We start from the raw sequence: 25,023 nt of genomic DNA on the forward strand, positions 1-25,023 counted from the left end.
TTTTTTTAGAAAATAGCTTACTATCTAACAAAACAAAAGGTTTTATAAGTGAAGAGAGCATCATACAAACTTTAGTATCCCTCTGGGCTCTGACAGTGTCTTTGCCTACACCATATTTGTTCACATCTCACAGCAGGATTGGTGTATGGTAGTGTTAGTAGGTCCTAGCAAATATAGAAGTTTTTAAATGTAAAATATTGGGGTCTAATAAGGATCTGAATATGTAAGAGAGGCCTTCAAATTTCAGTTGAAACCTTTCAGTCCATATTCAGAGCATATTTATCTTTTTTTTTTTTTTTTTCAATGCCTGCCCAAAGTGAGGTGTGCCTTATAAGCCCATGCGTCTTATGAGCTGTCAAATACTGTATGTTTGTTTTGTCCTGTCTGCATGCCTTGAGGAATTTGAAGAAGTGTTTGGTGTTGTTTCTAACATTATCTGTGAGATATCTACAAAGGTGTTCACGTTTGATCTTCTTTATGTTTTTTGGCAAGATTCTTTTGGAAAGATCTGAAGGCGGCCCATTTCCCTGGTGTGTTCTGTGATTGTTTGCATCTGTCATCTCTGTTTTCTGTGGTGTTGTTTCCATAGGTTCCTGGAGAACCAGGGGAGTGTATGTCTACATGAGGGTGTTTTCTATGGGCTGTAGTTGTTCATGGTGGTGTGTATGGTGTGTCAGGCTGTTCCAGTTTCTTGGAGGAGTCCAGAGTATGAGTCAGAAGATAGAAAATTGTCTCTGTAGAGCGTTTAATTGAGTCTGTCAGCTCTAGAGTAGAGTAGGATTGACCCACATCTGTGTTTTTGTCTTGTCGGTAGAAGGTCTATGTCAACTGGAACATTGTTGTGGTCATTTAGTCCTGGAACTACCTGGGTGTTTATTATATTGTGTATGTTGTTTTTGAGAAGGTCTAATGTATGGACTGTGGTGAGAAGGCCTCTGGCACCAGAGGGGTGTGTGGCAGCCTGTTTTTGTTGGCTTGAGTACTGTTTGCATGAGTGAAAATGTATTTTTGTTGTCAATTAGTGTGTTGTGTAGCTGGCACCTGTTTGTGTGGGGAATGATAGGGTTGAAGACATCAGTGTCATAGGGATTGGAGGGGGACATAGTGGTCCAGTTGATGTCAGGGAGGTTGAAATCATGTACAATCCAGATGTGTTTGTCTGGTGTGAGGTGTGAAAGAGCTGTGTGAAGGTTGTGTGAGTATTCTGTGTTGGAAGATGGAGGTCTGTTGAAAGCTGCAAGTAGAACCCCATGGCCTCTCTGCACAAGACTTTCTTCCTTCTCTCACCCCAATTTTGTCCTCCTCTGTAATGCAAAAGTTAATCTGTATTCTCAATCATTCATCCTTTTCTCTGGTAAACTCTGGAACTCCCTGCCTGGCTCTGTATTTCCTCCTTCCTATAACTTGAACTCTTTCAAGAGGGAGGTTTCAAGACATTTATCCTTCAATTTTTGACAACCACTTTTGACTATGCTTGGGGATCAGCACCTCAGTGGGACTTTCTTATAAATGTATTGCCCTTGGCTGGTTTCCTTCCTACATAAAAAAAAAAAGTGAATTACAGTTAGAAATTTTTATGACTGTCTTGCTAAATGGTGGAGGAAAGACTTCTGCAGAATCTGTGTCGGGTGTTAAGCATGTTTTGGTACCTACAGTGAAGTCTGGGTCATTTGTGTGTAGGGCAGGAGAGGCACTGGGAGAGGTTGCTGGGGGAGTTGGGGAGTGGGGGAAGGTTTAGGTGAAGGGGGTGTAAGAGAGGTGAGGGTAGTCATGATGTGCAGGAAATGCCAAAAGCAATGGGAAATGGCCCTGGTTGACAGATTGATGGACTGGTGTTACAAGGGTGTTTAGGTGATGTGGAGCTTGAATGTCTTGTTGTGTGGTGGGATGTGTGGCTAGGTGTTGGTGGTTGTGAGGGTGAGTGTTGCTGGTTCATGGAAGGAAAATGTATATGAGATTTGTTAGTACTGTGTGTGCATAGCAGGTCAAAGGAGCTAGAGGTTGGAATAGGAGGTAGTGAGAAAGAAGATGTAGAGACATTAGGAGAGCCACATCTGCTGCAGATACACACGATACTATTGTTAATTGATCCGTGGTGTACCTGTGCAAACGATCTGATGCAGCCGACATGACACCACACAGCATGCTTGGACCGGTTACAGCAGATATCACATTGGATGCCCCTTTGCCTCACTAAGCTGCTTTGGCACAAACTGTCTTGAATGTGTGTTTGTATTGTTGTGGTGTGTTTTGGAGCAGTGTGAAGCATCTTGGCTAAGTGTGATGTTGGTGCTTGTGGATGATTTGGATGTGTGGTGTGGGGATGTAACTGTTCATGTCTGCACATGGCATATTAGTGTGTGTAGTGTAAGTGCCAAGAGTATTCCTGTTACCATGCTGAAGGCAAGGTGTAGCAGTATGTGGCATCTGTACTGGTGTGTTCTTACCTTCCATGAGAGTGTGCTTGTGTGGTGTTTTCTTGTTGTTGGCCAAAGCAACATTGCTGTTGCTGGTCATGGTGACTGGAACAACTGTTTCTGACATTTATGTGCTGCCTTGCTAGGAACATTTTTTTTATTCTAAGAAAGTGATAAGACTTATTGAGTTAATAAAAAAGTAAAAAAGAGGCCAGAAAGATTTTAGAAATTAAATTGTGTGTCAAAGCAATGTATTGAACATTTATCTGAGGAGAAGGCAGGGCAGGGGAGGGGCCAGGTGCCGGGGAACAGGAACAAGGGTAGGGAGCCGAGGTGGAAATGTCCATTCATCTCAGAGTCAACAACCAAATTCCCTAGTACTGATATAAAGTCACTACTTCCCCCCCTGACCTTCCTAGTAACCCTGACCTAACCTATCACTTTCCCAATACCCCTGACCTGACCTATGACCTCATGCCGCCAGATCGGATCAGAGCTGTGTTATACGACTCATTGGAGTAACATCAGCGTGAGCTGTCTTACCCCGGCACTGTCAGCTGGCACTCATACCCTGGTACTCTCCGCTGATGGCTTTGGTGCTGCTGCCAGGTGGGTGTTTCTCTCTCTCTCTCTCTCTCTCTCTCTCTCTCTCTCTCTCTCTCTCTCTCTCTCTCTCTCTCTCTCTCTCTCTCTCTCTCTCTCTCTCTCTCTCTCACTGATAATAGAGTGACGATGTTGTGGCAGGGAAATGGAGTACGTACTGCAGGTGACCTCGGCCTCAGCTACCCAGGGGTCAGTGAAGGGTGGCACGCTGGTCAGGCTGGGCGGCACAGGCTTCAGATCGGATTGTTCCCGCCTCAAGGTGAAGCTGGGCCAGGTGTATGAGTGTGAGGTGCTGCAGTGCTCCGATGAGGCCCTCACCTGCATCACCAGGCCCATCACCACCAACCACAGGATTGTGAATGTTGGCACCAGCTCTGGTGAGGCGCTGATTCATACACACACACACACACACACACACACACACACTTGATGATGCAGAATTCCTGTTAAAGTATCACTAGAGTCACATAAACACCCTTGAAAACTCCAATAACATCCTGTGCAGTCAGTTAAACTATATCTATCCTTGTTAAACTGCCCATAAAATCCCGAAAGTGCCTCTGAAAACCTGCAGTAACTTCCAACAGAACCTGTTAAAAGCAGTCAAGATAAGATGCTGAAACACTGATGAACACAGATGAAGCCTTTATCAAGCACCTCTCACTCACCAAACCTAGTCATCTTAGTACCATTTGTGGACTTCAAGCAACCCCATTACCTTCAATTTTCACAGAGACTGTATCATGGTATCCTCGTGTGCTGGAGGTAGTGGAGGGAGACTCAGTAACCTGGCAGTGGAGTAAGGTGTCTGAGAACTCACAGCTGCAGTACGGAGTGTGTGAGGTGGCCAGCCCTGTGGATAAGTGTGAGGACGCTGATGGTTCTGGCTTCTTCTCAGGGACACAGACTGCTGCAGGTAAGGACAGAGAGACTGGGATGAGGTGAGGGGGAAATTGAGACAGGAAAGCACAGAAGTGAAGTGAGAGAAATGAAGGGATAGAAGGATAGTGACAAGGAGAGAAAGAGAGAGATTGGAAAGTGTAAACAGGAAGGAAAGGAAGGAGGATGGATTGAAAAGAAAGAAGGAAGAGAGAGAAGGATGGAAGTGGAGGAAGAGCGGAGAAAAATGAAAAGAAATAGGCAGGAGGAGAAATATGAGTAGTTTTTTTTTTATGTAGGAAGGACACTGGCTAAGGGCAACAAAAATCCAATAAAAAAATATGCCCACTGAAATGCCAGTCTCATAAAAGGGTCAAAGCAGTAGTAAAAAATTGATGAATAAGTGTCTTGAAACCTCCCTCTTGAAGGAATTCAAGTCATAGTAAGGTGGAAATACAGAAGCAGGCAGGGAGTTCCAGAGTTTACCAGAGAAAGGAATGAATGATTGAGAATACTGGTTAACTCTTGCATTAGAGAGATGGACAGAATAGGGTTGAGAGAAAGAAGAAAGTCTTGTGCAGCAAGGCTGCAGGAGGAGGGGAGGCATGCAGTTAGCAAGATCAGAAGAGCAGTTAGCATGAAAATAGCGATAGAAGATAACAAGAGATGCAACATTGCAGCGGTGAGAGGCTGAAGACAGTCAATTAGAGGAGAGGAGTTGATGAGACAAAAAGCTTTTGATTCCACCCTGTCTAGAAGAGCAATATGAGTGGAACCCCCCAGACATGTGAAGCATACTCCATACATGGACGGATAAGGCCCTTGTACAGAGTTAGCAGCTGGGGGGGTGAGAAAAACTACTACTAATACTGCCACCACTACTACTACTACTGTTAATAATACCACCATGACCACCACTATTACTATTACTACTACTGCTACTGCTGCTGCTGCTGCTACTTCTACTACTACTCCCACCAGTACTACTACTACTACTACTACTACTACTACTACTACTACTACTACTACTACTACTACTACTACTACTACTACTACTACTACTACTACTACTATTGCTTTCCCACAGGCTCCTTCACAGTGGCCTTCCCCCAGCAAGGCATCCACTATTATGCTGGCCCCACACTGCCTGGTGGTGTGGTGATGCGGGGCCAAGTCAACGTGGTACGGCCACCTCATCAGGCCCTCAGGATGGCCGTACTGCTGGGTGACAAGGAAGCCACCTACCAGGTTGCCGGGAGTCAGGTCGTCAACATGAGTGGCTGTGACCCCATCCTGGAGATGCCTCTGGACAGGTGTGACCTCCCCGACCTGACCACACCAGAAAATGGATACCTGTACTTTCATTTCCACACCTGTCACACACCTGTGGTCTCTGCCCTGGCCTCCTCCACCACCCACACTGTGAAGGGCCTGAGGTGAGGGCAGGCTGGTGCAGGCCAGGGTCCCTCTTGCATTAGTGATGGTAATGGTAGTAATGATAGCAGCACCAGTGGCAGTAATAATGGTTCCCCATGCTGAGTGTTTCCTGTTTTCTTTGACACAGCGGCCTGCAGGTGGTGGGCGGCGACTCTCTCACCATCACTGGATCAGGCTTTGGTGACCTGGCCTGCCAGGTAGAGGTCAGTGTTGGTGAAGCATCCTGTAGTGTGACCTCTGCTTCAGACACCTCTGTGACCTGCGATCTGGACAACCTGGACAACCTGAGGTCGGGTGCATACCTGCCCATCACTGTCAAGGCAATCAACAGGTGAGTGCAGCTAACATACAGACAGACAGATAGACAGACAGGTCAGCACAGATGAGAGAAACTGGATGTTTGAGATGATATGAGAAAAAAAAAGGAACATGCTTCAATGACAGAAATACAGCTTTGTACCACAGCAGCATCACTACACCCACAGCACCACCACACCTCACCACACTATCATACATCACATTACTGCACTACACCACCAGAGCATCACCACACAACACCATGGCATTGCCATGCCACCACAGCATCACTGCACCTCACCACACCACCACACCTCACCACGCCTCACCACACCTCACCTGCAGGGGCATGGCAGTGACAGACATCGCAGGGTACAGTAGTGAGGGCCGTGTGGTGATGGTGCCGCAGGTGTCCTCCCTCAGTCCCCTGGAAGGCTCCCTGGGTGGCAGCACCCTGCTCACCATCAGTGGAAGTGGTCTGCAGGGTCTGGTTGCCTCTCTTGTGGTGCTGGTGGGGGGGCCAGACCTGCCTCACTCCACCCTCCACCTCTGCCACCGTGGCCACCTTCACTCTGACTGTGGCCGGTGTAAGTGTTGTGTGTGTGTGTGTGTGTGTGTGTGTGTGTGTGTGTGTGTGTGTGTGTGTGTTATGTAGGATGGACCCTGGCCAAGGGCAACACAAATCCAATAAAAAAAATGCCCACTGAAATGTCAGTCCCATAAAAGGGTCAAAGCAGTAGTCAAAAATTGATGAATAAGTGCCTTGAAACCTCCCTCTTGAAGGAATTCAAGTCATAGGAAGGTAGAAATATAGAAGCAGGCAGGGAGTTCCAGAGTTCACCAGAGAAAGGGATGAATGATTGAAAATACTGGTTAACTCTTGTGTTAGAGAGGTGGACAGAATATGGGTGAGAGAAAGAAGAAAGTCTTGTGCAGCGAGGCCGTGGGAGGAGGGGAGGCATGCAGTTTGCAAGATCAGAAGAGCAGTTAGCATGAAAATAGCGGTAGAAGACAGCTAGAGATGCAACATTGCGGTGGTGAGAGAGGCAGAAGACAGTCAGTTAGAGGAGAGGAGTTGATGAGACGAAAAGCTTTTGATTCCACCCTATCTAGAAGAGCAGTATGAGTGGAACCCCTCCAGACATGTGAAGCATACTCCATACATGGACGGATAAGGCCCTTGTACAGAGTTAGCAGCTGGGGGGTGAGAAAAACTGGCGGAGACGTCTCAGAACGCCTAACTTCATAGAAGCTGTTTTAACTAGAGATGAGATGTGAAGTTTCCAGTTCAGATTATGAGTAAAGGACAGACCAAGGATGTTCAATGTAAAAGATGGGGACAGTTGAGTGTCATTGAAGAAGAGGGGGATAGTTGTGTGGAAGGTTGTGTCGAGTTGATAGATGGAGGAATTGAGTTTTTAAGGCATTGAACAATACCAAGTTTGCTCTGCCCCAATCAGAAATTTTAGAAAGATCAGAAGTCAAGCGTTCTGTGGCTTCCCTGCGTGAAATGTTTACCTCCTGAAGGGTTGGACGTCTATGAAAAGACGTGGAAAAGTGCAGGGTGGTATCATCGGTGGAGTAGATAGGACAAGAAGTTTGGTTTAGGAGATCATTAATGAATAATAAGAAGAGAGTGGGTGACAGGACAGAACCCTGAGGAACACCACTGTTAATAGATTTAGGAGAAGAACAGTGACTGTCTACTACAGCAGCAATAGAACAGTCAGAAAGGAAACTTGAGATGAAGTTACAGAGAGAAGGATAGAAGCTGTAGGAGGGTAGTTTGGAAATCAAAGCTTTGTGCCAGAAGCTTTGGTGCACTGATGGGTGTGTGGAGTTCCAGCCAAGGCTGCATGTGTGTGCATATTTTACCTAGTTGTAATTTCCAGGGCCTGAGGTATGCTTGTGTGGTCCTGTCTCCATATCTACACTTGTGCAGTTGTTCCTTAAAGTTGTACACACTCGTTTCCAGTACTACCTCCTCACTGAGCTTGTTCCATACTTCTGGATTTCTTTGTTGGAAACTGTTTCTTTATGTTATTCAAGCATCTTTCTTTTTTTATTTTTTTGCTGTGGCCTCGTGTGTATCTGTTATTTTCTACTTCTCTTAGCAGCAGTTTCTCATTATCAATTTCTTCCATTCAATTCCACAATTTATATATAGTTATTAAGTCTTCCTGTTCTCTTCTTTGTTCCAATGTGGCAGATTTATCTTCATTAACTTGTCTTCATACGTTAATTCTTCCAGTTCTGGAACCATCTTCATTGCCATCCTTTGTATTCTTTCTATTTCTTTGACATGTTTCATCTTGTGGGAAGACTACACTGATTTAGCATATTCCAGCTTTGGTCAAATCATAGTGGTAATTATCTTTCTCTTCATACCTTTATCCATGTAGTGGAATGCTGTTTTAATATTTCTCATCGTTCTATATGTATCTCTGAACATCTTCTGTATGTGCATCTCTGATTATTGACTGTCCTGTATATTCACTCCCAGATCTTTCTCTTCTTGTACTTTTATTATTTCTGCATTTCCCATTTTCTAGATCCATTTTGGTCTCTTTTCACTTTTTCCCACTTACATTACATGACATTTTTTCATATTAAACTCCATCTCACATTTCTTGCTCCAGTCCCAGATTTTATTCAGATCCTCTTGTAGATTTTCAGTCTTTCATATGTTTGTGTAATTTTGCATCATCTGCAAACAAATTTGTGTAACTCATTACTCCTTCTGGCATATCACTGGTGTAGATAAGGAAAAGTATTGGTGCCAGCACTGATCCTTGTGGTACTCCACTATCTACTTTTCTCCATTTTGACTTTTACATCCTTTACTGCCATTCTCATTTCTCTTCCCTTTAAGTAGCTTTCCATCCAGTTTATTATTTTTCCATTTAATTCTCCAACATTTTCTAGCTTCCATAGTAGCCTGTTGTGGGGAGCTTTGTCAAAAGCTTTTTTTTTTTTTTTTTAGATCTAAATGCACACAGTCTACTCATCCATCCCTCTCCTGCATTATATCAGTCACTCTTGAATAGAAGCTGATCAGATTTATTACACATGATTGTTTTTATCTAAAGCCATACTGCTTTTCTGATATTATATCATGTTCTCTAGAAGTTTTGTCCACTGCTTCTGCGTCACTTTTTCACAGATCTTGCATACTATGCTGGTCATTGATACTGGTCTGTAGTTTAATGGCTCTTCTTTTTTTCCACATTGATAAATTGGCACTATACCTGTTCTCTTCCATTCCTTAGGCACTTCCAATTGATACTGAGCATTTTATTATGTCATATACTGGTTCAATTAACTGTTTCCTGTTAAAATGAAACCTGATACTCCATCTGGTCCTGTTGCTTTTCTCTCTTCCAGTTCCTCAACCATTTAATAAAGTTCTTTGATTACTGTAATTTCCCACATTTGTTCTTTTGTGTTCACATCTTGTGGTTCTTTAAATTCTGATCCTTTTGTGAAAACTTGGTGGAACTTTTTGTTTAGCAATTCACTCATGTCTTTTGGGTCTTCATATGTTTCATGTCCATCCTTCAACTGTTCTAGTTTTTCTTTGAGTTTAATTTTTCCATTTATGAATCTAGAATAGTTTTGGTTTGTCCTTGCACTTCTCAAGTGCATCTTTTACATATCCTTTTTCTTCCCCTCTCCTTATTTACACATATTCATTTCTTGCTATCTTAAAGTCTTTATTTTTTTGGTTTCCACTTCTTTTCGTTGTTATCCATGCTTCATCTCTTTTCTCTTTGTTCTTGCACATCTTGCGTTAACTACACCAGTTTTCCTTTTTCTTTAGGTTTGTATAGTGGGACATATTTATTCACTCCTGCCTCATATAGTCTTATATTGCCTTGCATATAATTTGCTCTCTTCAGCTTTCTCCTGTCCGTTGCTTCATAGAATCTCGTAAGATATTTACGTTAACTTTTCCATAGTTTCTCCTGTTTTGTTTGTAGGATTCATCCTCTGCACTGACATCACTGTCAGTCTCTATTTCTATCATTATATGGTCACTTTTTTCCATGGGGGACATGTACCATTTCTTTAGTTAGGTCAATTCCTTTTGTTAATATTAGGTCAAGTCTTGTTGGTTCATCATCTCTTATATATCTTGTATTTTTGGTCACCCATTGCATCATTGTGTTTTCTATAGTCAGCTTCAGAAATCTTTCTCACCATGCAGTCTTGTTTCCTCATGCCTTGAATGTTTCCTAATTTATTTCTTTGCAATTGAAGTCACCAACCAATAATTCTGTTTTATTACTTTTGATTAATTTACTCAAATGCTGAGTGGTATCTTCTATTATTTTCTCACAGCCTTCCTTGCTCCAAGAATTTGTTTTGGGTGGTACGTGGGTTGTTATTACCATCAGTATTTCTCCATGATTATCCTCCAAGTTAACAGTCACTATTTCTGCTTTTCCTTCCCCATATTTCATTATTTTTGTCTTCACCTCATTTCTTGTCATTATCATTACACCTCCCCCTCCTTTGCCAATCCTGTCTCTTCTCCACATATTGTAGTTGTTGTTAATGATAGTCTGATTTTCTTCTTGTGGCTTTATTTCCGTTAAACACGCTATCTTCAGATTCTTTTTCTTTTAAATAGTCTTATAATTCCAGTGTCCTGTGTAACAGTCCGTCTGTGTTGGTGTACATCACATTCAGTCCTTCATTTTTGCAATTTTTTTCTTTTACTTTAATTTTTTCCTTTTCCTTTTTTAACTCTGCCTCCAAAAACTCTCCAAAACTCTAAAAAAAGTTTAGTCTTTTCTTCTGTTCTTGATTAATTTTTCCCTTTAGCCTCTTTGTGTGTGTGTGTGTGTGTGTGTGTGTGTGTGTGTTTGTGTGACATGCAGGAAAGAGCTTTGCTTGTGCTATCCTGTCTCCATATCTATTTTTATCTAACTTTGTCTTAAATTTATGTATTGTATTTGTATCAATGACTTCTTTGTCCAAATCATTCCAGACCTCCACAGTTCTATGTGGGAAGCTATTTTCTTAACATCTCTTCTACATGCATCTTTTTTAAGTTTTCTGCCATGTACCCTTGAGCCTCTTGTATCCCACATCACCAAGTCCTTCCTATCCAAGTTTTTCATTTCAGTCATCATTCTGTATAGTATGATCAGATCACCTCTCTCTCTTCTCTGTTCTAATGTTATAAGACACGATTTAGACATTCTTTCTTCATACATTAGATCCTCCAAACTTGGAGGTGACTGTTGCTACTCTTCCTATTTTCTTATAGATTTCTTGGTATTAGGTGACCATACCACAGCTACATACTCCAATCCTGGGTGTATCATGGTCACAATAATTTTTTTTTTATCATTTCCTCATCCAGATGTGCAAATGCTGTTCTTATGTTTTTCAGTGTTAATAGGTTTCACCTCTTACCTTGTTCATGTGTTTCTGGTGACAGCTTGTCAGTAATAATTACACCAAGGTCTCTTTCTTCTGTTCTTTTATTGTGTGTGTGTGTGTGTGTGTGTGTGTGTGTGTGTAGGGTCTGTTTTCTTTCTTATCCTGAGGTGCTGAAAGAAGGCCTTGGTGCACAGATGGATGTGTGGAGGTGCAGCCAAGACTGTGTGTGTGTATTTACCTAGTTGTGAAATACAGGACAAGAGGCACACTAGGCTCATGCTGTTCCATCTCCATATCGACTTTTATCCAGATTTTCTTTAAATTTATGGACTGTCTTGGCACACAGTCTCATCAATAAATGAATTCCACACTGCTATGCTCCTGTGGGGAAAGCTATGTTTCTTGATGTCTCTTCTGCAAACACTCCTTATCAATTTCCTTCCATGTCCTCTGGTATCTCTCTTATCAGGTATCACAAGATTATCCCTGCCCAATTTTTTCATCCCTTCCAATATTCTGTATAGTGCTATCAAATCACCTCTTTCCCTCCTTTTTTGTAGTGTAGTTGGGCCCAATCTCATAAACTTCTCTTCATAACTATGCCCTCTTAGGCTTGTAGGGATTTTAGTTGCAGCTCTCTCAATTCTTTCTAGCTTCCTGATATCCTTCGTCAAACTTGGTGAGCACACTAATGCTGCATACTCCAGTCCTGGATGTGTCATTGTTGTTTACAATTTTTCTTTTATCATATCATCTTCATTGTCGGTGAATGCCATCTTCATGTTTCTCAGCAGATTGCATGTTTATCCAGTGATCTTGTTTACATGCTTCACAAATGACACTTTATTAGAAATGATTGCTCCCAGATCTTTTTCTCTGATCTTATAGTAATTTTCTCATTTCCGAAATAGTAGATGCCTTCTGTTTTTCTCACACTTTTTCCAAACTTCACCACACTACATTTCTTGGCGTTAAACTCCATGTTCCATCTCAACAATCATTTATTTATCTTAATTAGGTCTTGATTCAGAGCTTTGCAGTCTTTTCATTTGTTACTTTTCTCATAATCTTGGCATCATCAGCAAAGAGACTCATGTGGCTTGTCATTCCTTCCATCATGTCATTTACATATATTGCAGAACTTCACTTATTACTGGTTTCCACTTTGACTTATTGCCTCTGATTACTGTCCTCATTTATCTCTCCGTCAAGAAGTTGGTCATGCATTTTAATAACGATCCTCCCAATCTTCCTATATTTTTCAGTTATCCATATTAGCCTTCTGTATGGTACTTTGTATAATGCATTTTGCAGGTCTAAGTACATGCAGTCAGTCCATCCATCTCTCTCTTGCACTATGTCCATTACTCTTGTGTAGAAGCTTATCAAATTTGTTACACAAGATCTTCCTTCTCTGAATCCAAATTATCTGTCTGTTATCACATTGTTGTCTTCCAGGCATTTCACCCATCTGTTCTTGATGATCTTTTTGCAGATCTTTGGTACCACACTTGTCAGCAATACTGGTCTATTGTTAAATGAGTCTCCTTTACTTCCAGCCTTGTGAATTGGGTAATATTCGCCTATTTCCAATCTTTGGGTACTTTTCCTTCCAACAGGGTGGTGCTAATTATATTGTGTATCACCTTAGCTAGTTTTGGGCTACACTTCTTTAGAATCCAGCTTGACAGACTATCAGGTCCCATTGCTTTCCATACACCCAGCTCTTCCAATATATTCTTTACTGTCTTCTTCTGTTGATGTTACTACCTCTTTCAGACCAGTCCCATTTTCCATCACTATCCTTTCTTCCCTAAAATAATTTTCTTTAGTAAGCAGTGAGTGGAAGTGTCTGTTGAACACTTCAGCCATCTCTTTTGGGTCTTCGACCATTTCTTCTCCAACTATTACTCAGCTGATGTCTTCTTTACTCCTCAATTTTCCATTCATAAATTTTTAAAACAGTTTTGGTTGGTCTTTGCATTTATGCACAACATTCTTTTCATAATTCTACTCATCTCTGTGTATTTTAACATATTCATTCCTCTTTCTTATATAATTGGTCCACAAGTCATGTCTCTTATATTTCTTCCACATTCCATGCTTTTTTCAGTCTCCAGTCTAGCTGTAGCACATCTCTTGTTACTCCAATCCTTCTTAAAAAGGTTTTCTGTTGATTTCATAGGTGTCCATTTCCCCTCTCCTTTATTATAAATGTTCAGGAAGGTGGTCCACTCTCCTTCTATATCACCCATTTGAAATACTTTGTTCCAATCCATTTCAATGAAATACTTCCTAAGCTGTCCAAAATTTGTCTCACTGCAGTTCAACCATTCTCTCCTGTGGTCTTTTCTCATAATTATCTATGTTTTTATTCATTACTAAGAACTGAATCAATGCATAGTCACTTTTATCTATTGGTTTTTTGTTTTAAATCCTTTATTATGGCTTGTTCCTTCGTAAAAATTAGATCCAGCTTTGACAGTATTTAATTTTCTCTGAATTTTGTGTCTTCTTTAACCCACTACATCAGAATATTCTCAACAGCCAACCCCAGTAATTTGGTACCCCCTGTGATGACTTGCTACGTTATGTGGTCCAATTTTCCCAAGATATCTCTTTACAGTTAAAGTCTCCTGTCACTAGTTCACCTCATTTTCATCCAGCAACTTGGATAAACATGCCTTTATGTCTTTCAGCATTCTCTTGTATTCTTCCTCACCCCTTGAGTTGGAATAAGGGAAACATAGGTCACTGCAGTATTTTGGCATCTTCCCACATTTCTTTTTAAGGCTATTTTCAGTACCTCTGCCTTCCCCTCCCCACATGTAGTAGATTTCACTGTCAATCCTTGTCTAATTAGGAGCATCACACCTAAACCCTGCTTAAATCTTTTATTTCTCATCCAGAGGTTGTAATTTCCATCACCAATATCTAAAACATCCGCATCACTCTCCAGTTTTGTTTCAACAATTGCCATGATATCTGGCTTCTCTTCTCTCTTAAACAGTCTCTAACTTTCAACACTACTGGTATCAGACCATTTAAGTTAGTATACTCCACTTTTAAACCTCCACTTCTGCATTGTCCTCTTTCCTCTACCACTTTCTCAGCCTCATGTCTGTGACCCTTCAATAGAACCTCTTCTCCACTTCTGGTCTTTTTTCGTTTTTTTTTTTTTTTCATTTAATTCTCTTCTTAGTTTATTTATAGTAGCTCTCTCTTCTCTGGTCCTATCTTTTTCATCCACACTTGGTTGTACTCTTCAACTCTGGCCAATTTCTAAACTTTGCCTAATATTTCTTCAGCTGCTGCTTGTGACCTGTGTGTGTGTGTGTGTGTGTGTGTGTGTGTGTGTGTGTGTGTGTGTGTGTGTGTGTGTGTGTGTGTGTGTGTGTGTGTGTGTGTAGAGTTATTGTAAGCCAGCTTCTCACTATTTATGAGTTACGTTAGAGCTGTGAAGTCTTTCTGCTCACCAAGTACTGCTACTTCACTCTCATTCCTCAAGTCAAATTACCTAGTGGTTGGCCCAAGGGTTTGAGTGGGGCACGCCATAAACACAGCTCTAAAAGTTCTATAATTATTTATTAACCAGTGAATTATGATCCCAGTCATTACTCCTTAACAGCAAAGTGAGTGATGTGTTGGGCCAAAGCACAAGGGGATGGTTTTGGCTGCACATGTGTTGTCATTCTGAACAGCTGAATGAGGGTTGTCTTGTGAGGCTGGACTGCTTGCATCACCATTACTCTTGTGGGGGGCAGTGACAGATGAGTGAGTGTTGTCTTGTGAGCCACTTGTGTCTTGTGAGCCACTTGTGTCTTGTGAGCCACTTTCGCCGTCATTAGTCTTGCATGGGGTGGTGACGGCACTGGTGTCAGTACTATGTCATAGTGTTTTATTTCTATTCCTGAGGTGCTGAGAGAAGGCCTTGGTGCACTGATAGGTGTGTGGAGGTGTGTCTAAGGCTGTGTGTGTGAGTGTGTGTGCATACATGAAGTTAAAAGAACACTTGTCTTCACTCTAAACTTGAGGCAAGAGGAACACAGCAGAGTACTGAGTCAGAGCTGCTGCCTGGATGTGTGGTGAGGCACTGTTGGCAGTGGTACTCATGTGTGCATTACTGTATTACCACATGGCACATCTTCCTTTCAGTGCAGAATGATCAAGATGAGTGAATTATTTAAATCTGTCACCATATCTAAGACTAGATGTGTATCCAACATCAACAGTGTCTTTGCAAAAGACTATATACTCGTAAATTCCTTTTCTCGTCTCAAACCATAATATGGTAATTTGGTGTCTTTTGAGTGACTAAATCTTAAAAAGCTTAAAAGAAAATCTCCTGCAGGTGCCGGCCAAGATGGACACCCTTACCTTCACCTACAGTGAGGCACTCACCCCTGTGGTCACCAGCATGGCAGTGCAGGGCAAGGAAGTGACATTGTCTGGCCACAACTTTGGCAGTGACAACACCAAGGTCATCATCACTCTGGTGCAACAGTCGGTCCCCCGTGGCTGCTGAGAGGTGCCTCAGGAGGAGGAGAAGGAAGACTTGATGGTGGAAGAAAGGGAAGAGTGGTGGTGGTGGTGCTGAAGGATGAGGTTGAGGACTTCCTGGGTGTGGAGGCGGGTGATGAGATGGACCACCTGGTGGAGACAGTGGCCGAGGATGAGGATAACGTGCTCAGTGGTAAGTACCTGCATGGCCTGGGGCAGAAGGCGAGGCTGTCCCTGGTGGATGTGCTGGAGGCCCCTCGGGGCTTCTGGGGTAGCTTCACCGGCACCGGGGCAGCCACCTTTGAGGAGACGGTGCAGCTGGGTGCCTGGCGCATGGCTGGCATTGGCCTCTTCCCCACATACTGGACCACAACCCCCAGGAGAGACACCCACAACAGAGTCACTCAACAGAGGACCATCCCACCTCCTACTCCTGCACCATCACCTCTCTCACCCCCACCAAAGTGTCCTGCACAGCAGCCGGCCTGTCCGCAGGCTCCTACAGACCCATGGTGACCGTGGCTGGGGCTAGGGCAGTTGTGGGCAACAAGGTGTCCTCCACTACCCTGCCCTTGGCCTCTGCCCTAACACCTCAGTCCAGCAGCATCAACGGAGGTGCGGTGCTGGTGGGGAACATCTCAGGGTTCATTCCCGGGTACATGATGGTGGTGGTTGGTGGTGCTGAGTGCCCCATGCTGCAGGAGAGTGCCAACACCATCTCCTGCCGCCTGCCACCTGGCATTGAGGGGGAGGCAGCGGTGGTGGTCAGTGTGGCCTGCAGTGAGAATGTGATGGCTGCCAAAGCATTCACCTACACTGCAGCCGTCACCCCCATGCTTCTCTCTGTCACGTGAGTCTTGATGCCATGCACCCCACTTCACCACACACACACACACACACACACACACACACACACACACACACACACACACACACACACACACACACACACACACACACACACACACACACACACACAAACACACACATCTTCTGTATCACTGGTGTTTTGTTTATAATAATAATAATAATAATAATAATAATAATAATAATAATAATAATAATGATGCTACTACTACTACAACTGATAATAATAATAATAATAATAATAATAATAATAATAATAATGATAATAATAATAATAATAATAATAATAATATAATAATAATAATAATGATGATAATGATGATGATGATAATGATGATGATGATAATAATAATAATAATAACAGTAATGCATTATTAATATTATCATTATTAAATATGTTCACTAATTTCAATGAGAACAAATATTTATCATCATGTTCAAAGTGATTGTGTTGGCCAGCACCCCCACCACCTCATTTACCCAGTGACCTCAGATCTTGATGTTGCAGGTGGCGCAGGATCACTCCTGAGCTGGGTCTTTGTGTTGGCAAAGACAGTTCAGTCAACACTAGGTGAATTGCCACACTCTTGAATCTTCTGAATTTTCCACCATCTGGCTTCAACCACAGACTCATTCAAACTAAATTTATCTGTGCTGTATACCTCTCATCTAACTTCTCTGACTATAAGAAATTCTTTGACTAACTTCCAAAGTGGAGCACATTCTGACTCTCTTCCCTTTTGCAGAGATCTCCATTCTTGGAGACTTCAATGTTCATCACCAGCTTTGGCTTTCCTCTCCTTTCACTGACCATCCTGGTGAACTAGCCTTCAACTTTACCATTCTCCACAACCCAGAGCAACATCCTACTTGTATTCCTGACTGTCTTGGAGATATGCCCAACATTCTTGACCTTTTCCTTACTTCTAATCCATCTGCTTATGCTGTTACCCTATCTTTTCTGTTGGGCTCCTCTGATCACAATCTCACTTCTGTATCTCATCCTATTGCTCCAATTCCTCCTCAGGATCCCCCTAAGCAGAGGTGCCTCTGACATTTTGCTTCTGCTAGTTAGGGGGCCTGAGGAGGTGTTTTGCTGATTTTCCTTGGAATGACTACTGCTTCCATGTCACAGACTGTCTCTGTGTGCTGAGTACATAACAGAGGTGATAGTATCTGGCATGAAAGCGTACATTCCTCTCTCTTTTTCTCGACCTAAACCTTCCAAACCTTGGTTTAACACAGCCTGTTCTTGTGTTATACATGATAGAGAGATGGGTAACAAAAGGTACTTGAGCCTTCCATCACCAGAATCTCATGCACTTTATATTTCTGCCTGGAACCATGCAAAGTCTTTTCTCCAACAAGCCAAAAACTCCTTCATAAATAGAAAGTGTCAAAATTTTTCAAGATCTAACTCCCCTCATGACTTCTGGCACCTAACCAAACACATCTCCCATAACTTTGCTTCTTCATCTTTCTCTCTTTTATTTCAACCAGATGGCACCACTCTGATCTCATCTATTTCTAAAGCTGAACTCTTTCCTCAAACCTTTGCTAAAAACTCTACCTTGAATGATTCAGTGCCTGTTCCTCCCTCTCCTCCACCTTCTGACTACTTTGTGTTACCTATTAAAATTCTTCACAACGATGTTTTCCATGCCTTCACTGGCCTAAACCCTCAGAAGGCTTATGGACCTGATGGGGTCCCTCCTATTGTTCTCCGAAACCGTGCCTCCGTGCTTGCACCTTGCCTAGTCAAACTCTTTCAACTCCATCTGTCAACATCTACCTCTCCTTCTTGCTGGAAGTTTGCCTACATTCAGCATGTTCCTAAAAAGGGTGACCGTTCTAATCCCTCAAACTACCATCCTATTGCTTTAATTTCCTGCCTATCTAAAATTTTTTAATCTTTCCTCAACAGGAAGATTCTTAAACATCTTTCACTTCACAACTTTCTATCTGATCGCCAGTATGGGTTCTGTCAAGGCTGCTCTACTTCTTCTGGCTTTTCTTACTGAGTCTTGGTCATCTCTTTTAGAGATTTTAGAGAAACTTTTGCTGTTGCCTTAGACATATCAAAAGCTTTTGATAGAGTCTGACACAAAGCTTTGATTTCCAAACTGCCCTCCTACGGCTTCTATCCTTTTCTCAGCAACTTCATCTTAAGTTTCCTTCCTGACCGTTCTGTTGCTGCTGTGGTAGATGGTCACTGTTCTTCTAAATCTATTAACAGTGGTGTTCCTCAGGGTTCTGTCCTATCACATATTCTCTTCCTATTATTCATCAATGATCTTCTAAACCAAACTTCTCGTCCTATCCACTCGTATGATGATGATACCACCCTGCACTTTTACACGTCTTTTCATAGATGTCCAACCCTTCAGGAAGTAAACAGGTCACAAAAGGAAACCAGAACACCTGTTGTCTGATTTCTCTGAAATTTCTGATTGTGACAGAGCAAACTTAGTATTGTTCAATGCCTCAAAAACTCAATTCTTCCATCTACCAACTCAACACAACCTTCCAGACAAATATCCCATCTTCGTCAATGGCACATAACTGTTCCCCTCTCCTACATTGAACATCCTCGGTCTGTCCTTTTCTTATAATCTAGACTGGAATCTTCACATCTCATCCCTAGCTAAAACAGCCTCTATGAAGTTAGGCGTTCTGAGACATCGCCAGTTTTTCTCACCCTTCCAGCTGCTCTGTACAGAGGCCCTCTCCATCCATGTATGGATTATGCCTTTCTATGGATTATGCTCTTCTAGACAGGGTTGAATCAAAAGCTTTTTGTCTCATCAACTCCTCAATAACTGACTGTCTTCAGCCTCTTACTCACTGCTGCAATGTTGCATCTCTTGCTATCTTCTATCACCATTTTCATGCTAACTGTTCTTCTCATCTTGCTAGCTGCATGCCTCCCCTCCTACTGCAGCCTTGCTGCACAAGACCTTCTTTTTCTCACTCCTACTCTGTCCACCTCTCTAATGCAAGAGTTAACCAGTAATCTTATCATTCATCCCTGTCTCTGGTAAACTCTGGAACTCCCTACCTGCTTCTGTATTTCCACCTTCCTGTGACTTGAACTCCTTCAAGAGGGAAGTTTCAACACACTTATCCTTCAATTTTTGATCACCGCTTTGGACCCTGTTTGGGGACTTGCATCTCGGTGGGTTTTTTTTTTAAATTGGGTTTTTGTTGCCATTGGCCCGTGTCCCTCTTACATGAAAAAAGTTCAACAAAGGATTGTTGTTAAGACACTGCACGTGAGGTGGCCCCCAGTTTGGAAGTATTGTAAATGAATGTTGCGATGAAATAGAATGGGTCTTTGAGACAACAACAAATAAGATGAATGATGATAGTAATAATAATGACAGTGATACTAATACTACTAATATTGATAGTAATAATACTACCTAATAATTATAGTGACAATAATAATAACAATGACAACATAATGTTAGTGCTCACTTTGTTCATTATCTAGCTTGTAGGAATTTTGGGTCAGCAGTCTTCACTTACCTCAAGACTCACAGGTCAACCAAGTGTTCCACCATGGAGGGCATGTCACTCACACCAGTTCTTCAGAATTGTCGTGCTTTAACACAGTCTGTGATGTAGTGGCAAGAAGTGTGTTTGTTGTTCTCAATACACAGCCTGCACTCACTGCTTTCACACATCAGAGCTTGCTGTTGGCCCAAATGAAATTATAGGGGCATAGGATGGGATTATCCCTTAATGAAGCCAACAGGTTGATAATGTCATAATTAATGTAGCCAAGGCCAGAGGCAGAGCCAGAGCCAGCCATTCCAGTTCATCAGCGTGGAGCAGAGCAGCCAGCCTGCCAACCTTCCACAACAGTGTCTGGGCACTAAGCAGAACTGAGTGTGGCCCTTCAGGTGGCCTGATTCCTGTATGAGTAACTTTTTTGTGGGGCCAGCCTGTTCAGGCCACTGGACAGGCCAGCCAGAGCATGCATGCTGGCCTCAAGGCTTAGTTTGGAGGGAGTCTAACGAAAAAAAAAAAAAAAGCAACTTTGGAGTGGTAGAATCGCGACACCTTGACCACATATGTAACACAAACTACTTTTGATAAACAAGCATAATCCCTGACTCTCATAGGACTCTGTGGGCTCTCTTCTCTCTCCTCCTCTTGCCTCCTTAAAACTTCATTTCTTCTATAAATAATGTCCACAATGTCAAGTACAGGGTCATCAGTGAGCTCTTATGCTAAGAAGAGTGCTGTGGGCGGCCATTTTTGCTGCTTCCTGCTGATGGACTGCCCCAAACGAACGGGGGTGCAGGGTTAGAGAGAAACTTCCCGTATAATGCACCCCTGGTCTCCTGTCCCCACCCCACCCCTCTTCCCTCCCAACCTCACACTACCCCCTTACTCTCCTGCCAGGCCCTCTACTGATGTAGTGAGCAGCACCACCCTCACACTGGATGGCACTGGCTTCACTCTGTCCGGGGGCACCCCTGAGGTCACCGTGGGGGGCAAAAGGTGTGGCCTGGTCTCCCCTGCTTCCCCCACCTCCCTCCAGTGCATCGTGAGTCAGGGGGATTGAGGGGAAGTGCTGCAGGGAAGAAACTGATGAGTGCCATGAGGGAGTGTGAGGCAGCTTGGGGGGGAAAGTGAGAGGGAACTGAGTAATAATAATAGTAGAGGAAATAGATGTAGTTCTGCAAATGAGTGAGTGACAGGAAAAATAACATTACTGAATGAGACAATGAATTAAGCAATGATAGATTTGGGTTAGGAAAAGTTTTTTGAATTAGGAAGAATGTTTAATGCTCTTTTTTCTTTCTTTCCCTGGTGGTGGTGGTGGTGGTGGTGGTGGTGGAGACAGGTCCCAGCACTTGGAGGAGGGAAACATGAGGTGGTTGTGAGGGATGCAGTGTATGGAGACTCCAACAACTTGTCCATCTCCCTCATCTTCTCTCTCACCTCACTCACTCCCTCCTCAGGTGTGTGTGTGTGTGTGTGTGTGTGTTTTGTACCTCTCTTTGCCTGCCTGTCTGTCTGTATCTATCTATCTGCTTCTCTCTCTCTCTCTCTCTCTCTCTCTCTCTCTCTCTCTCTCTCTCTCTCTCTCTCTCTCTCTCTCTCTCTCTCTCTCTCTCTCTCTCTCTCTCTCTCTCTCTCTCTCTCTCTCTCTCTCTCTCTGCATGTCTGTCTCTGCCTGTCTGTCTGTCTCTACTTATATGTCTCTGCCGTCTTGTCTATCTTTCTGTCTGTTCCTGATTATACTGTATCCTTCTGCCTGTCTCTGTCTGTCCATCTGTCGCAACCTGTTTGTATGTCTCTGTGTTTGTGTGTCTGTGTGTCTGTCTCATCCCCCTGACTCTGACTGACCTTACACAGGGAGCTTTGGGGGTGCTAGGATCATGCTGGCAGGTCAGGGCTTTGACGTGGATGGCGGCTCCTTGGTGACCTTGTGTGACCTGCCCTGTGACCTTGTGAGCAGCGACAGCACCACAGCCATAACCTGTGTGGCACCAGCCCTGCCCCACAGTGAGTAGTGGTGGTGGTGGTAGTGGTAGTAGTGTCATTATTACTGTTATTCATGATAATAGCTGTATTATTATCATTAGTAGTATTATGATAATTAATTCATTGATAATGATAATAATGACAATATAACTAATCCTTCCTTTATTTGTCTCTGTGTGTGTGTGTGTGTGTGTGTGTGTGTGTGTATGTGTGATGGTCAGTAAATTATCTCTATCAATAAATTATCTATCTGTACCTATTTACCTATCTATTAATCTATTTACCTACCTATCTATCTATCTATCTATCTATCTATCTATCTATCTACAGTATGTCTACCTGTTTGTCTACCTACCTACCTATATATCTATCAATCAGTCTGTCTGTATAACTGAATCTGTTAACTAAACCTTCCTTTTATTTGTCTATGTGTGTGTGTGTGTGTGTGTGTGTGTGTGTGTGTGTGTGTGTGTGTGTGATGATCAATAAACTATCAATCTGCTTTTCTATCTGTCAGTTAACTATCAATCTGTTCATCCATCTGTCAATAAACTATAAATCTATCAATTTATTTATCTATCTCTATCTATCTATCTGTCAATTAATCAGTTAATTTATCTATCCATCCATCCATCAATTTATCCATCCCTCAATCCAACCATCCATCCATCTATCCATCTACATGTACCAGGTGAGGCGGATGTGACATGTGATGTGGTGGTGAGCAGCCCGAATGGTTTGTCTGCCAGTCTGCTGGGTGGCTTCACTTACCAACTGGCTCTCACACTCTCCCTCACTGGCCTGGAGCCCCAGCGAGGCGGCACTGCTGGCGGCACCTCCCTCACCCTCACTGGCACTGGCTTTGGGTAAGTACCACAGTGCCTGGTGTCTGTGTGACTTCTGGGTGTCTGTGCTTCTCTGCCTGCCTGTCTGTCTGTCTATATGCATGCTGTATTTTCTGCCATATAACCTTGCTTAACCTGATCACTGCCCCCTCAGGTCAAGCAGTATTGCAGTGACCTGACCTAACCTTGCCTAACCTTAAGACAAGTGACAACATAGTGACCTGACTTAACCTTGTCTAACCCAGCCACTACCTCCTCAGGTCAAACGGCAACATAATGATCTGACTTGACCTTGCCTAACTTAGACCTTATCCTCCCTAGGTTGAGCGGCAATAAGGTGACCATTGGTGGGTCAGAGTGCAAGGTGACCCAAGAGGGTCCGACCAGCATCACCTGCATCACTGAGGCTCACCAAGGGTCGGGTCAATTCCAGGTCAAGGTCACTGCCCCTGGGAAAGGCTTGGCAGCAGCTGTGAGTGTTTATGTGTTCTTTTGTTTGGTGAAAGTGTTTTGCTCTTTTTCCTTCTGTTTTCTTGCTTAATTTGATGTCTTTTATTAATTTTTGTGTTTATAATTTCTTCATCTCCTGTTTCATCCTTTTAGCCTCATTTTCTCCTTTCCTTTCTTAACTTACCTTCCTTTTTCTATCCCTCTATCCCCTCTGACCCCTTCACCCCTCACCTTTCCTCCCTCACCCATCATCATTGATCCCTCACCTCTAAAATTCACCACTCAGCACCCTCATCTCATTCTCCTCCTTCACCCACCTCACCCCCTCGCCCCTCACCTCTCACCCCTCATCTCCACAGCAGAACAATAGTGGAATCTTTTCCTACATCGACCTCTGGAGTTCACCATTCACTTGGGGCAGTGAACCACCACCATCACAGGGGCAGCTGGTGGTGGTGACTCAGGGCAAGACACTGCTGCTGGACCAGTCAACACCAGTGCTGAAGATGCTGCTCATCCAGGGCGGCCACGTGGTGTTTGATGTGGAGACTGTGGAGGAGCTGGTGTTATGGGCAGAGTATATTTTGATCGTTGGTGGTGGCTCTCTCAGTATTGGGTCGGAGGATCAGCCTTTCCCTGGTGAGGCCGTCATTGAACTGCACAGCAACACACACTCCACCGAGCTGCCCTTGTATGGTGCCAAGGTGAGAGGCTGAGGGAGAGTGTGAGGGTGCCAAGGGGAGAGGGAGAGAGAGAGGATGCCAAGGTGAGAGGCAAAGGGAGAGAGAAGGATTTAACCAGGATTCTATGCCTTTCATGGATTCTGGTTGAGGTTGGTCTGGTTATCAAGATGCATCCATGATTGTAGTGGTGAGGAGGATGAGTCTGTCTATCTGTCTGTCTGTGTGTCTGCTTGTTTGTCAAGGAATCTAGGCTTTCATTCTGTTGGTTTGTATTGTTGTGATCTGTCTGTATGTTTTGTCTGACAGATAGATCACAACAATATAAACCAGCAGAATATAAGACTAGATTCTTTGACAGACAGACAGACACAGACAGACCACAACAATACAAACCAGCAGAGTATAAGACTAGATTCCTTGACTGACAGACAGACAGACAGACCACAACGATACAAACCATCAAAATGAAAGACTAGACTCCATCCCACTGTGCAGAGAGAGAGAGAGAGAGAGAGAGAGAGAGAGAGAGAGAGAGAGAGAGAGAGAGAGAACAACAATAAAAATAACAACATAAAAGACTGGATTTCTTCCACATAACCTAACCAAACCCCTTTACCACCTACCCTGACCCATCCCACAGGTATTGGCGGTGCGTGATGGGACGCTGGACCTTCATGGCCGTCACGTCCCCATCACCTGGACCCACCCTGGCACACACGGCCCTCCCTTGGGGACACCAACCTCACCCTGTCCCTGCCCGTCACCTTGAGGCAGGGTGACCAGTTTGTTATTGCCACCACAAGAGAACAGGTAAAGGAACATTCATGTGCAAAATCTCTCTCTCTCTCTCTCTCTCTCTCTCTCTCCTCTCTCTCTCTCTCTCTCTCTCTCTCTCTCTCTCTCTCTCTCTCTCTCTCTCTCTCTCTCTCTCTCTCTCTCTCTCTCTCTCTCACTCACCCGTAGAGATGCAGTAGATAAAAATATCTCTCTACTTCTCTCATAACCATCCTCTCTCCTTCCCTCCCTCTCTCCCTCCTTTCTCTCTAACCACCAATCCATCTCTGCCTAACCACCTCTCTCTCTCTCTCTCTCTCTCTCTCTCTCTCTCTCTCTCTCTCTCTCTCTCTCTCTCTCTCTCTCTCTCTCTCTCTCTCT

At 43.4% G+C, this 25,023-nt stretch overlaps 2 protein-coding genes across 2 annotated transcripts; both read left to right on the forward strand.

The window, feature by feature from the left end:
• The first annotated feature begins 2,904 nt into the window (after positions 1-2,904).
• Positions 2,905-16,078, forward strand: LOC135097690 (fibrocystin-L-like). The gene is made up of 7 exons (XM_063999651.1): positions 2,905-3,026; positions 3,162-3,397; positions 3,754-3,936; positions 4,987-5,335; positions 5,464-5,667; positions 5,979-6,220; positions 15,376-16,078. Exons 2-7 carry the CDS (start codon positions 3,166-3,168, stop codon positions 15,414-15,416), a joined length of 1,251 nt encoding a protein of 416 aa, XP_063855721.1. The 5' UTR covers positions 2,905-3,026; positions 3,162-3,165; the 3' UTR covers positions 15,417-16,078.
• On the forward strand, positions 15,442-24,637 carry LOC135097704 (fibrocystin-L-like). The gene is made up of 9 exons (XM_063999689.1): positions 15,442-15,519; positions 15,654-15,836; positions 15,923-16,374; positions 20,802-20,946; positions 21,247-21,364; positions 22,582-22,756; positions 23,057-23,207; positions 23,545-23,889; positions 24,509-24,637. Exons 1-9 carry the CDS (start codon positions 15,442-15,444, stop codon positions 24,635-24,637), a joined length of 1,776 nt encoding a protein of 591 aa, XP_063855759.1.
• Positions 24,638-25,023: the final 386 nt, after the last annotated feature.

This window comes from Scylla paramamosain, unplaced genomic scaffold (assembly GCF_035594125.1).
Source record: "Scylla paramamosain isolate STU-SP2022 unplaced genomic scaffold, ASM3559412v1 Contig29, whole genome shotgun sequence".
NCBI lineage: Eukaryota > Metazoa > Arthropoda > Malacostraca > Decapoda > Portunidae > Scylla > Scylla paramamosain.

What these genes read in the sequence shown, in the direction of transcription:
- LOC135097690 (XM_063999651.1), top strand. Translation starts at nt 3,166, where the DNA reads ATGGAGTACGTACTGCAGGTGACCTCGGCCTCAGCTACCCAGGGGTCA. An exon ending in GAATGTTGGCACCAGCTCTG is followed by an intron (nt 3,398 to 3,753) that starts GTGAGGCGCTGA and finishes CAATTTTCACAG; the next exon opens with AGACTGTATCATGGTATCCT. An exon ending in ACTGTCAAGGCAATCAACAG is followed by an intron (nt 5,668 to 5,978) that starts GTGAGTGCAGCT and finishes CCTCACCTGCAG; the next exon opens with GGGCATGGCAGTGACAGACA.
- LOC135097704 (XM_063999689.1), top strand. Translation starts at nt 15,442, where the DNA reads ATGGCAGTGCAGGGCAAGGAAGTGACATTGTCTGGCCACAACTTTGGC. An exon ending in CAGCCACCTTTGAGGAGACG is followed by an intron (nt 15,837 to 15,922) that starts GTGCAGCTGGGT and finishes CACCCACAACAG; the next exon opens with AGTCACTCAACAGAGGACCA. An exon ending in CTCACTGGCACTGGCTTTGG is followed by an intron (nt 22,757 to 23,056) that starts GTAAGTACCACA and finishes TATCCTCCCTAG; the next exon opens with GTTGAGCGGCAATAAGGTGA.